Raw genomic sequence first — 14,891 nt, 5'->3', positions numbered from 1 at the left:
GCCGTTTAAAAAATTAGCCACATTAGCATAAATAGTCTAAACAGCGCCCCCATCCCCAACAGGTTAACTGACTTGCCTAGCTTTACAGTTTAGAGGCCACATCACACCTGCAAGTGGCACAATTCCACGTGCAGATTTATAAAAATAAAATGAAAAATGCTGGGAGGAGGATTTCCAGGAATCTTCTAATCGGGATTTCTGGGAAATTTGCCAGAATTTTGCAAATCACATTATGCTGGCTTGCAAAGTAATATGTAATTCCTATTGAAATCCAGCTAGAGTTAGGATATCCAACAGTTAGACTTTTTATTCAATTGCAACCTGCATTCATAATGACTGCCAGGGTTAGGAACTGTGTGAGGAGACTACCTAAACCATTTCACCTTGGATAACCATTTCAGTAATGGGTGCAAACATTCTAACTAAATCATTCAATTAGTTTAGAAAAAATTGTTATAGATCTTTGTGTAGCTTGACTCCTGTGGCGGACTGCACTAGCATAGCATCGCGATATGCGACTTTTAACCTGTCTAGGATGAGGGTGCCGCTAGCGGCACTCCCCCCCCACCCCCACTGAAAAGGCAGAGCCGCGAAATTCAAAAAAAATTTTTTTTTTTAAATATTTAACTTTCACACATTAAAGTCCAATACAGCTAATGAAAGACACAGATCTTGTGAATCCAGCCAACATGTCCGATTTTTAAAATGTTTTACAGGGAAGACACAATATGTAAAGATGTAAACCTATTACCTAAAAACACATTAGCATAATCCACCATCTTTTATTTGTCCACCAACACCAGTAGCTATCACCAATTCGGCTAAACTAAGATATTTATAGCCCTTAACCAAGAAAAAAACTCATCAGATGACAGTCTGATAACATATTTATGGTATGGGATAGGTTTTGTTAGAAAAATGTGCATATTTCAGGTAGATGGCATAGGTTACAATTGCACCCACCGTCACAAATGGACTAGAATAACTACATAGAGCAACGTGTTTACCTACTTACTAATCATCAAACATTTCGTAAAAATACACAGCATACACTAATCGAAAGACACAGATCCTGTGAATACAGACAATATTTCAGATTTTCTAAGTGTCTTACAGCGAAAACACAATAAATCGTTATATTAGCATAGCACATAGCCGCCCAGCATTGATTCTAGCCAAAGTGAGCGATAACGTCAACATCGCCAAAAGATATTAATTTTTTCACTAACCTTCTCAGAATTCTTCCGATGACACTCCTGTAACATCATATTACACAATCCATATAGAGTTTGATCGAAAATGTGCATATTTAGCCACCAAAATCATGGTTAGACAATGTGAAATGTAGCCCAGCTGGTGAGAAAATATCCGTGCGCCATATTAGACAGTGATCTACTCTTATACATAAATACTCATAAACGTGACTAAAAAATATAGGGTGGACAGGGATTGATAGACAATTTAATTCTTAATACAATCGCGGAATTACATTTTTTAAATTATCCTTACTTTTCAATACAGTTTGCGCCAAGCGAAGCTACGTCAAAAAACATGGCGTCCTAAGCCACTAACATTTTTCGACAGAAACACGATTTATCATAATAAAAATGTCCTACTTTGAGCTGTTCTTCCATCAGTATCTTGGGCAAAGGATCCTTTCTTGGGTCTAATCGTCTTTTGGTGGAAAGCTGTCCTCTTGCCATGTGGAAATGCCAACTGCGTTCGGGATGAACTGGAAGCGTGCCCAGCAATTCACAGCGTTTCAGAAATAAATGTCCCAAAATCGCACTAAACGGATATAAATTGCTATAAAACGCTTTAAATTAACCTGTTGAGGATGGGGGCGCTGTTGAGACTATTTATGCTAATTGGGTAATTTTTGAAACGGCTTCCCACAAAATCCTTGATCGTACAATATGCATATTATTATTATTATTGGATAGAAAACAGTCTATAGTTTCTATAGGAGTTGAAATTTTGTCTCTAAGTGGAACAGAGCCCATTCTACAGCAATTTCCCTGACATGGAGTCAGATTTCAGAAATGTTGGCCACTGTTCTGAAGTCAGTTAAAAGGGCACTGTTATTGCTATGACTATACGGACACTTCTTACGTCTTCCCCTGGATGCCTTTACGTGATGACGATTCCAATGGGGTCGATTGCGCGTTCACAGGCCCTATAAATTAAAAAACCCTGTAGCTAGCAAGTCTTTTCTTGGTGCGTAACGCGCGTGGAGGACACCGAGCCGCCCCTGTTCCAAGCGTTAGTTTAGCCTGTTATATTTCTCCGGTCATCTTTTCACTCGTTATAGGAGTTAAAAACATCATAAGGTAGTTAATTTAAAGCGTTTTATAGCAATTTATATCCGTTTAGTGCGATTTTGGGACATTTATTTCTGAAACGATGTGAATAGCTGGGCACGCTTTTCAGTTCATCCCGAACGCAGTTGGCATTTCCACATGGCAAGAGGACAGCTTTCCACCAAAAGACGATTACTCCCAAGAAAGGATCCTTTGCCCAAGATACTGATGGAAGAACAGCTCAAAGTAGGACATTTTTATTATGATAAATCGTGTTTCTGTCGAAACATTTTAGTGGCTTAGGACGCCATGTTTTTTGACGTAGCTTCGCTTGGCGCAAACTGTATTGAAAAGTAAGGATAAATTAAAAAATGTAATTCCGCAATTGTATTAAGAATTAAATTGTCTATCAATCCCTGTCCACCCTATATTTTTTAGTCACGTTTATGAGTATTTATGTATAAGAGTAGATCACTGTCTAAGTGGCGCAAGGACATTTTCTGACCAGCTGAGCTAATTTTCACATTGTCTAACCATGATTTTGGTGGCTAAATATAAACGTTTTCGATCAAACTCTATATGTATTGTGTAATATGATGTTACAGGAGTGTCATCTGAAGAATTCTGAGAAGGTTAGTGAAAAAATCTATATATTTTTGGCGATGTTGACGTTATCGCTCACTTTGGCTAGAATCAATGCTGGGCTGCTATGTGCTATGTGCTATGCTAATATAACGATTTATTGTGTTTTCGCTGTAAGACACTTAGAAAATCTGAAATATTGTCTGTATTCACAGGATCTGTGTCTTTCGATTCGTGTATGCTGTGTATTTTTACGAAATGTTTGATGATTAGTAAGTAGGTAAACACGTTGCTCTAAGTAGTTTTTCTATTCCATTTGTGACGGTGGGTGCAATTGTAACCTATGCCATCTACCTGAAATATGCACTTTTTTCTAACAAAACCTATCCCATACCATAAATATGTTATCAGACTGTCATCTGATGAGTTTTTTTCTTGGTTAGGGGCTATAAATATCTTAGTTTAGCCGAATTGGTGATGGCTACTGGTGTTGGTGGACAAATAAAAGATGGTGGATTATGCTAATGTGTTTTTAGGTAATAGATGTACACCTTTACATATTGTGTCTTCCCTGTAAAACATTTTAAAAATCGGACATGTTGACTGGATTCACAAGATCTGTGTCTTTCATTAGCTGTATTGGACTTTAATGTGTGAAAGTTAAATATTTTAAAAAAATATTTTTTTTGAATTTCGCGGCACTGGTTTTTCAGTGGGGGGGGGGGGGTGGTGTGCCGCTAGCGGCACGCTGATCCTAGACAGGTTAACTACCTTATGATGTTTTTAACTCCTATAACGAGTAGAAACATGACCAGAGTAATATTACTCCCTCCACTAATGCTTGGAACAAGTGCGGGTCGATGTCCTCCAGGCGCATAACGCAGCAAGAAAAGAGTTCCTAGCTACAGGGTTTTTTAATTTGTAGTGCCTGTGAACGCGCAATCGACCCCATTCAAATCGTCATCACGTAAAGGCATCCAGGGGAAGACGTAAGCAGTGTCCGTATACTCATAGCAATAACTGTGGCCTTTTAACTGACTCCAAATCAGGGGCCAACATTTCTGAAATCTGACTCCATGTCAGGGAAATTGCTGTAGAATGGGTTCTGTTCCACTTAGAGACAAAATTTCAACTCCTATAGAAACTATAGACTGTTTTCTATCCAATACTAATAATAATATGCATATTGTACGATCAAGAATTTTGTGGGAAGCCGTTTCAAAAATTACACGATTAGCATAAATAGTGACAACAGCGCCCCCAGCCTCAACAGGTTAAGGGAAGTCAGGAACCAGTCAGGAAAGCAAAGGCTAGCTTTTTCAAACAGAAATTTGCATCCTGTAGCTCTAACTTCAAAAGTTTTTGGGACACTGTAAAGTCCATGGAGAATAAGAGCACCTCCTCCCAGGTGCCCATTGCACTGAGGCTAGGTAACACAGTCACCACTGATAAATCCACGATAATCGAAAATTTCAATAAGCATTTCTCTACGGCTGGCCATGCTTTCCTCCTGGCTACCCCAACCCCGGCCAACAGCTCCGCACCCCCCGCAGCTACTTAACCAAGCCTCCCCAGCTTCTCCTTCACACAAATCCAGATAGCAGGTGTTCTGAAAGAGCTGCAAAACCTGGACCCCGTACAAATCAGCAGGGTTCGACAATCTGGACCCCCTCTTTCTAAAATTATACGCCGCCATTGTTGCAACACCTATTACCAGTCTGTTCAACCTCTTTCGTATCGTCCGGATCGTCCGATCCCTAAAGATTTGAAACCTGCCGCGGTCATCCCCCTCTTCAAAGGTGGTGACACTAATCCCAAACTGTTATAGACCTATATCCATCCTGCCCTGCCCTTCTCAGATCACTGACCATTTCGAATCCCACCGTACCTTCTACGCTGTGCAACCCGGTTTCCGAGCTGGTCACGGGTGCACCTCAGCCACGCTCAAGGTACTAAACGATATCATAACCGCCATCGATAAAAGACAGTACTGTGCAGCTGTCTTAACTTCTTGCAACTAAAGGGGGTGCTGTTTCAAATTAGCATAATTGTCTCTACAGATTAAACTGCCTAGTACTCAATTCTTGCTCGTACAATATGCATATTATTGTTATTATTGGATAGAAAACACTCTCTAGTTTCTATAGCCGTTTGAATTATGTCTCTGAGTGAAACAGAACTCATTCTACAGCACTTTTCCTCCCAGTGTGTGAGATTTAGACATCTTGGCCTCTGGTTCCAGATCAGTTTTAAAAGTCTCTGTTAATCCTATGAGATACAAACACTGCCCACGCCTTCCTCTAGATGTCAGTAAGTGGTGACAATTTGAATGGAGTCGATTGCGCAATCATTGGCTCTATAAATCACCAAATACCGGAACTAGCGTTCCTTTGGACACTGCGCTCAACGCAAGAAGGATATCTGACTGGCCTTTTTCCAAGCCTTGGTTTAGCCAGTAATATAGCGTCGGTCATCATTTTACTCGTTATAGGTGTTAGAAACATCATAAGGTAGTTAATTTAAACCGTTTTATAGCAATTTATATCCGTTTAGTGCGATTTTGAGGCATTGCTTTGTAATAGACTTTGAAGCTCCGGGCACGTTTCGGGGTCCCGGTCGTACGTTAGTGGGCATTTCGACGGACAAGTGGACATCTTTCGACCAAAAGAAGATTAGACCCAAGAAAGGATTCATTGTACAAGATTCTGATGGGAGAACAGCTCATAGTAAGAACAATTTATGATGATAAATCGTGTTTCTGTCGATAAATGTTAAACGCTTATGTCGCCATTTTGTTTGCTATAGCTTCGCTTGGCGCAACCTGTATTGAAAAGTAAGGATAATTTAAAAAATGTAATTCCGCGATTGTATTAAGAATTAAATTGTCTATCAATCGCTGTCCACCCTGTATTTTTTTGTCAAGTTTATGAGTATTTATGTATAAGACTAGATCACTGTCTAATATGGTGCAGGACATTTTCTGACCAGCTGAGCTACTTTTGTCATTGTCTAACCATGATTTTGGTGGCTAAATATGCACATTTTCGAACAAACTCTATATGTATGTTGTAATATGATGTTACAGGAGTGTCATCTGAAGAATTCTGAGAAGGTTAGTGAAAAAATTTATATATTTTGGCGACGATTACGTTATCGATCTCTGGCTAGAATCAATGCTCTGGTAACGTTTGCATATGTGGTATGCTAATATAGCGATTTATTGTGTTCGCCGTAAAACACTTAGAAAATCTGAAATGTTGTCTGAATTCACAAGATCTGTGTCTTTCCATTGCTATGTGCTGTGTATTTTTAAGAAATGTTTTATGATGAGTAAATTGGTAATACACGTTGCTCTGTGTAGTAATTCTAGGAGCTTTGGTGAGATTTGTGATGCTGGCTGCAATGGCAAACTATGATTTATACCTGAAATATGCAAATTTTTCTAACAAAACCTATCCTATACCATAAATATGTTATCAGACTGTCATCTGATGAGGTTTTTTCTTGGTTAGTGGCTATCAATATCTTAGTTTAGCCAAATTGGTGATAGCTACTGGTGTTGAGAGAAAATGGTGGACAAAGAAAAATTGTGATTTTTGCTAACGTGTTTAGCTAATAGATTTACATATTGTGTCTTCCCTGTAAAACATTTTAAAAAATCTGAAATGGTGGCTTTATTCACAGGATCTGTATCTTTCATTAGGTGTCTTGGACTTGTGATTTAATGATATTTAGATGCTACTATTTAATTGTGACGCTATGCTAGCGATGCTAATCAGTGTGGGGGGGGGGGTGCTCCCGGACCCGGTGTAGAGGCTCCTGAAAGGTTAATCAACCTGGCCACGGCTTTCGACTCTGTCAATCACCACATTCTTATCGGCAGACTAAACAGCCTTGGTTTCTCAAATGACTGCGTCGCCTGGTTCACCAACTACTTCTCAGATAGAGTTCAGTATGTCAAATCGGAGGGCCTGTTGTCCGGACCTCTGGCAGTCTATGGGGGTACCACAGGGTTAAATTCTCGGGCCGACTCTTTTTTTCTGTATATATCAATGATGTCGCTCTTGCGGCGGGTGATTCTCTGATCCACCTCTATGCAGACGACACCATTCTGTATACTTCTGTCCCTTCTTTGGACACTGTGTTAACTAACCTCCAAACGAGCTTCAATGCCATACAACACTCCTTCCGTGGCCTCCAACTGCTCTGAAACACTAGTAAAACTAAATGCATGCTTTTCAACTTTTCGCTGCCAGCACCCTGCCCTCCCGACAAGCATCACTACTCTGGATGGTTCTGACTTAGAATATGTGGACAACTACAAATACCTAGGTGTCTGGTTAGATTGTAAACTCTCCTTCCAGACTCATATTAAACATCTCCAATCCAAAATGAAATCTAGAATCGGCTTCGTATTTCGCAACAAAGCCTCCTTCACTCACGCCGCCAAACATGCCCTCGTAAAACTGACTATCCTACTGACCCTTGACTTCGGCGATGTCATTTACAAAATAGCCTCTAAATAACACTCTACTCAACAAATTGGATGCAGTCTATCACAGTGCCATCCGTTTTGTCACCAAAGCCCCTTATACCACCCACCACTGCGACCTGTATGCTCTAGTCAGCTGGCCCTCGCTACATATTCGTCGCCAGACCCACTGGCTCCAGGTCATCTACAAGTCTACCTCAGCTCACTGGTCACACGCGCTCCAGCAGGTATATCTCACTGGTCATCCCCAAAGCCAACACCTCCTTTGGCCACCTTTCCTTCCAGTTCTCTGCTGCCAATGACTGGAACGAATTGCAAAAATTGCTGAAGCTGGAGACTTTTATATTTCCCTCACTAACTTTAAACATCAGCTATTGTTATGAGAATTTCATTATCAATGTTCATAAACTTCAATTAATCTACTCTGTCTGCAACCCAGGGTTTGTAAGATTCTGGTTGAATGAAACAGACAAGAGTCCCAGCTTACAATAGTCAAAATGTTTATTCACGAGAGCACTCTGAAGTCCATTATACAAAGACATCCATTTTATACCTTGCTCCTTACTTACGCACATACTTTCACACAAACAGTAGATATCCTACTCACATACATACACACAAACAGTAGGTGAGTTATATACTTCTCCAGAGTTCTCACCCCTGTGTATCACTACCCAGCCGACAGTTCCATTCCCCCGAGATTAGTGAGACCTTGAGAAGTACTCCCTGTCCTATCATACGTTTCTCAGAGTTCTAGCCAGGTCGAGTCAAACACAGTTTAATTGTTCTCTGTATTTTCTTAAGCACACACATACAAGTTCAAATCTTAAGCTACGCCTTGCTCAGACAGTCGGTGGTTTTCCATTACACAGATACATTGTTTAATCTGCAACATGTTTCATCATTTTCTGCAAGCCTAACAGTTTCTCCCCTCCACGGGTGGAGACAGAATGTGCTGTAAGGAACACACTATTACAACTTGTCTGTCGATAGCTCCTCTTATCATTTGTTTCCCACTTGCACCCTGCTTACATACTAAAAAGGAACAAAAGGTCCTTGTTCTAATTCTGACTAAAACTACACACATCATCAAATTATAGTTTTATGATTCTAATAAATTTCATACAATTATATGGTTTCAGGGTGGAATATTTTTTGTCATTATCTTACCATTACCTTAAATGTATAAATCATATGAATTTCTATCATATCAGCTATCTGAGCAGCTAACCGATCGCTGCAGCTGTACAAAGGCCATCTGTAAATAGCCCACCCAATCTACCTACCTCATCCCCATATTGTTTTTATTTACTTTTCTGCTCTTTTGCACACCAGTATTTCTACTTGCACATCACCATCTGCTATTTATCACTCCAGTGTTAATTTGCTAAACTGTAATTACTTCGCTACTATGGCCTATTTATTGCCTTACTTCCTCACGCCATTTGCACACACTGTATATAGACAATTTTTTTCTATTGTGTTATTGACTGTACGCTTGTTTATTCCATATCTAACTCTGTGTTGTTGTCACACTGCTTTGCTTTATCTTGGCCAGGTTGCAGTTGTAAGTGAGAACTTGTTCTCAACTAGCTTACCTGGTTAAATAAAGGTGAAATAAAAAAAACATACAAAAACACAGATATTAAAAACTATTCCAAAAAGTCGACCTGCAGTAGAGCATGCTGGGTAAAAGTTAATTTCTTTTAAAAATGTAGTTGAGAATTCTCATTTAGTTTTGAGTCAGTACCACATAAACATTTGAGGTAATAATGATTTTTCATTGACTCAGTTTAACTTACTAGAAGTATTTGAGTGTAAAATGCCTCGGGGTTTACAGTGTGCTGTACCTCACAGTGATCATGTTTTAGAAAAAAATGGGTGATCTCGGTAATCAAACCCACTACCCTGACGTTACAAGCGCAATGCTCTACCAACTAAGCTACAAAGGACCACTATTCCCAATGCTGTTAACAGGAGAGAAGAGACAACATTGCCAAGTTGGAGGTGATCAACAATGGGAAGTCTATCACAGAGGCCCGGGTGGACATTGATGTTTCCTGGCAGACCTTAGAGTACTACGCTGGCATTGCTGGCACACTGGCAGGTGGGAACACACTCTGTGGAAGACATGTATAAACAAAAGGATTTTGACCAATTACCATCTTATGCTATTGTGGGTCTCAAACACATATACATTGTATTGTTATAGGCCTGACTATTTTCTTCTCTTTAAATGATGTATGCTTCATTTTTCTTTTGTCTTTTATGCTTATGGGCATAGTGACAGGTTTTTAGCTTTTACTGAATGATGCATAACACACAGACAAATTTGTTGCACCCTAATAATGAATCACACAACTACAATATATCTGCAATAGCATTCATAGCAATGTTACAGTTGACCTTTCGTTCACCTCAGGCCAGCACATCCAACTGCCCGGAGGATCCTTTGCTTACACCAGACGGGAGGCCCTGGGGGTATGTGTGGGCATCGGGGCCTGGAACTACCCCTTCCAGATCGCCTGTTGGAAGTCTGCTCCTGCCCTGGCCTGTGGTACGTTTGCCATGACCTCCAGTGTTCATTCATTACCATCACGCTGTGGAATGTTTTTTTGCTTCACATTTCAGTTATGATTAGATGACTTAAAACTAATCAATACATATTTCATTATTTTGTATAATGAACGTATCCGTTCTTTTTCATGGAATTTTAAATTAACTATGCATACAAAGAGGAATAGTAGGTTTTGGACCGTTGTCTCTGAATGTCTTTTAGAGACAGATTGTACTGTTGAGTGAAACTAAGTATTTATTTATTTACTGCTGTGCCTCTTTATCCCCAGGTAATGCCATGGTGTTCAAGCCTTCTCCTTTCACTGCTGTGACCGCCGTGATTCTGGCTGAGATCTACAAAGAGGCTGGGGTACCTGATGGGCTCTTCAACGTGGTGCAGGGTGGGGCGGAGACCGGCACCCTGCTCTGTAATCACCCCGGCGTGGCTAAGGTGTCCTTCACTGGCCGTGTCCCGACTGGGAAGAAGGTACACACTGAAACAAAATACTTTATTGGGTGTTTACCAAGGTCATAATCATTAGGCACCAAACATAAGAAAACGGACTGAAACAGGGAGGGACTACCTGAACTAGTCCAATAAGTAATGCTCGTTTTAGTTTGCAGTTGCAAAAGATTTTGCCACTGTGTCCTCGTGAGTACAATCCTAAATTCTTGTCATGGCAAGTCTTCAGTCACCTCTGTTCATAATCTCAGTCTCACTGAAACTCATATCCAGAAAATTGACATCTCTGGATCTATTGATAACGAGAGTAACTTGAGAAACCTGAATTGCTTCTCTGCTCATCAATGATAAGACCGCTGAATAAGAGTTTGTACTGTTAGGTGACCTAAACTGGGATATGCTTAACACCCCAACCGTCCTACAATCTAAGAAAGATGCCCTCAATCTCACACAAATTATCATGGAACCTACCACGTACAACCCTAAATCCGTAAACACGGGCACCCTCATAGATAACATCCTGACCAACCTGCCCTCTAAATACACCTCTGCTGTTTTCAACCAGGATCTCAGCGATCACTACCTCATTGCCTGCGTCCGTAATGGGTCCGCGGTCAAACGACCACCCCCTCATCGCTGTCAAACGCTCCCTAAAACACTTCATCAAGCAGGCCTTTCTAATCGACCTGGCCCGGGTATCCTGGAAGGATATTGACTTCATTCTGTCAGTAGAGGATGCAAGGTTATTTTTCAAAGTGCTTTCCTCACCATCTTAATGCCCCATTCAATGCCCCATTCAAAAAATGTAGAACTAAGAACAGATATAGCCCTTGGTTCACTTCAAACTTGACTGCCCTTGATGAGAACAAAAACATCTTGTGGCGTACTGCATTAGCATCGAATAGCCTCTGCGATAGGCAACTTTTCAGGGAAGTTAGGAACCAATATACACAGGCAGTTAGGAAAGCAAAGGCTAGCTTTTTCAAACACAAACTCACAAAAAATTCTGGAACACTGTAAAGTCCATGGAGAATAGGAGCACCTCCTCCCACCTGCCCACTGCACTGAGGCTAGGAAACACTGTCACCACCGATAAACCCACGATAATTGAGAATTTCAATAAGCATTTTTCTACGGCTGGCCATGCTTTCCACCTGGCTACCCCTACCCCGGTCAACAGCTCTTCACCCCTCACAGCAACTTGTACAAGCCTCTCCCACTTCTCCTTCACCCAAATCCAGATAGCTGCAGAATCTGGACCCCTACAAATCAGCTGGGCTAGACAATCTCTTTCTAAAATTATCTGCTGAAATTGTTGCAACCCCTATTACTAGCCTGTTCAACCTCTCTTTCGTATCGTCTGAGATCCCTAAAGATTGGAAAGCTGCCGCGGTCATCCCCTCTTCAAAGGGGAGACACTCTAGACCCAAACTGCTACAGACCTGTATCTATCCTACCCTGCCTTTTCTAAAGTCTTAGAAAGCCAAGTTAACAAACAGATCACTGACCATTTCGAATCCCACCGCACCTTTTCCGCTATGCAATCTGTTTTCCGAGCTGGTCATGGGTGTACCTCAGCCACGCTCAAGGTCCTAAACCATATCATAACCGTCATCGATAAAAGACAATACTGTGCAGCCGTCTTCATCGACCTGGCAAAGGCTTTTGACTCTTGTCAATCACCATATTCTTATCGGCAGACTCAACAGCTTTGGTTTCTCAAATAACTGCCTCGCCTGGTTCACCAACTACTTCTCAGATAGAGTTCAGTGTTTCAAATCGGAGGGCTTGTTGTCCGGACCTCTGGCAGTTTCTGGGGGTGCCACAGGGTTCAATTCTCGGGGCCGACTCTTTTCACTGTATACATGATGTTTCTCTTGATGCTAGTGATTATCTGATCCACATTTACGCAGATGACACCATTCTGTATACATCTGGCCCTTCTTTGGACACTGTGTTAACTAACCTCCAGACGAGCTTCAATGCCATACAACACTCCTTCCGTGGCCTCCAACTGCTCTTAAATGCAAGTAAAACTAAATGCATGCTCTTCAAAAGATCGTGCCAGCACCCTGCCCGCCCGTCTAGCATCACTACTCTGGATGGTTCTGACTTAGAATATGTGGACATCTACAAATACCTAGGTGTCTAGTTAGACCAAACTCTCCTTCCAGGCTCCCATTTAAGCATCTCCAATCCAAAATTAAATCTAGAATCGGCTTCCTATTGCGCGACAAAGTACTCATGCTGCCAAACATACCCTTGTAAAACTGACTATCCTACCGATCCTTGACTTCGGCGATGTCATTTACAAAATAGCCTCTAAATAACACTCTACTCAGCAAACTGGATGCAGTCTTTCAGTGCCATCCGTTTTGTCACCAAAGCCCCATATACTACCCACCACTGCGACCTGTATGCTCTCGTTGGCTGGCCCTCGCTCCAGGTCATCGATAAGTCTTTGCTAGGTAAAGCCCCGCCTTATCTCAGCTCACTGGTCACCATAGCAGCACCCACCCGTAGCGTGCTCTCCAGCACCCACCCGTAGCGTGCTCTCCAAACTTACAGTTTTCTGCTGCCTATGACTAGAACAAATTGCAATAATCACTGAAGCTGGAGTCTTATATCGCCCTCACTAACTTTAAGCATCAGCTGTCAGAGCAGCTTACCAATCATTGAACCTGTACACAGCCCATCTGTAAATAGCCCACCCAACTACCTCATCCCCATATTGTTATTTATTTTTTTCCTCCTATGCAACCCAGTATCTCTACTTGCACATCATCGTCTGCACATCTATCACTCCAGTGTTCATGCTAAATTGTAATTATTTTGCCACTATGGCCTATTTGATGCCTAACCTCCCTAATCTTACTACATTTGCACACACTGTATATAGATTTTCGTGTTATCGACTATATGTTTGTTTATGTGTAACTGTGTTTTTGTTGCACTGCTATGCTTAATCTTGGCCAGGTTGCAGTTGTAAATGAGAACTTGTTCTCAACAGGCCTACCTGGTTAAATAAAGGTGACATTAATAAATTGGCTTCCCAGACTATTTGCTTTGGGTTTTGTTTTCACTGCTGCTACTTACTGTTTATTATCTATGCATAGTCACTTTAGCCCTACCTACATGTACATATACCCCCTGTATATAGCCTCTTTTTTTCCCTTTTAATTTTACCCCCTTTTTCGTGGTATCCAATTGTTAGTAATTACTATCTTGTCTCATCGCTACAACTCCCGTACGGGCTCGGGAAAGACGAAGGTCGAAAGCCATGCGTCCTCCGAAACACAACCCAACCAAGCCGCACTGCTTCTTAACACAGCTACGCATCCAGACTATCCTACCGGAAGCCAGCCGCACCAATGTGTCGGAGGAAACACTGTGCACCTGGCGACCTTGGTTAGCGCACACTGCGCCCGGCCCGCCACAGGAGTCGCTGGTGCGCGATGGGACAAGGATATCCCTACCGGCCAAACCCTCCCTAACCCGGACGAAGCTAGGCCAATTGTGCGTCGCCCCACGGACCTCCCAGTCGCGGCCGGCTGCAACAGAGCCTGGGCGCGAACCCAGAATCTCTGGTGGCACAGCTAGCGCTGCGATGCAGTGCCCTAGACCACTGCACCACCCGGGAGGCCCCATATAGCCTGTTATTTAATTGTGTTTCTTTAACTGTTAGATTATTTAATAAATATTTTCTTTCTGCATTTTTGGTTAAGTGCTTGTAAGTAAGCAATTCGCGTTGAGGTTTTATTGTACCTGTTGTATTCGGTGCATGTGACAAATAACATTTGATTTTGATTTATGACCCATATTCTTTGTCACCATCACCACGATCAATGTTAGGGACAACACTGCCATCTAGAGGTAGTTATTTATCATATTATATATAATATAATGGTCAGTAGGAGGCAGTGTAGTCCTGCAATTGTCTAAAACATCTGTCAGACAAGACTTGTTAATTAAACATTCATTTGGGAAGTACTATTCCCATGTCCATACCTTTTTTTAACACTATTGATATGATTCTTGATCAGTATTCATTTATCTCAGTTCTCATTGGCTAATTGGACCTTTCCTACAATCATGTTCTCTCTTCCTTTCAGATCATGGAGATGTCTGCGAAGACTGTAAAGCAGGTGACTCTGGAGCTGGGAGGGAAATCACCCCTCATCATCTTTAAGGACTGTGAGCTGGAGAACGCAGTGAGGGGGGCGCTCATGGCTAACTTCCTGACTCAGGGAGAGGTGAGCTATCGATGTTAACCGACTTCTTACTTTACTTTCAGTGCTGACGGACTTCTTACTTAATGTCCCAATACCGTTGTCTGAATTGATGTACAGTGTTTTCTACTAGCGCCGGCTAGCGTCGTCTAAACAGCCAATTAGACTACTTTCAGCCGGCTTCTTTTTCCACTTAAATTAACTAGGCTGCTTTTCAATTCGCTAGTCCAAAAAAAAAAAAGTCAGCCAAGCTGTCTCCCTCCCGCTAG

General features: G+C 41.6%; 1 protein-coding gene across 1 annotated transcript in view; it reads left to right on the top strand.

Moving 5' to 3' along the window:
• Positions 1–14,891, top strand: part of aldh9a1a.1 (aldehyde dehydrogenase 9 family, member A1a, tandem duplicate 1) — a 32,403-nt gene that overhangs the window by 5,679 nt on the left and 11,833 nt on the right. The window contains exons 4-7 of the mRNA XM_055861673.1: positions 9,352–9,481; positions 9,797–9,931; positions 10,221–10,417; positions 14,506–14,646. Of these exons, the coding sequence (XP_055717648.1) occupies positions 9,352–9,481; positions 9,797–9,931; positions 10,221–10,417; positions 14,506–14,646 (603 nt within the window). The remainder of the gene's footprint in view (positions 1–9,351; positions 9,482–9,796; positions 9,932–10,220; positions 10,418–14,505; positions 14,647–14,891) is intronic.

Source organism: Salvelinus fontinalis, chromosome 14 (assembly GCF_029448725.1).
Source record: "Salvelinus fontinalis isolate EN_2023a chromosome 14, ASM2944872v1, whole genome shotgun sequence".
NCBI classification, from domain to species: Eukaryota; Metazoa; Chordata; class Actinopteri; order Salmoniformes; family Salmonidae; genus Salvelinus; species Salvelinus fontinalis.
The sequence above is the reverse complement of the archived record's forward strand: the minus strand, read 5'-3'. Positions and strand labels throughout refer to the sequence as shown.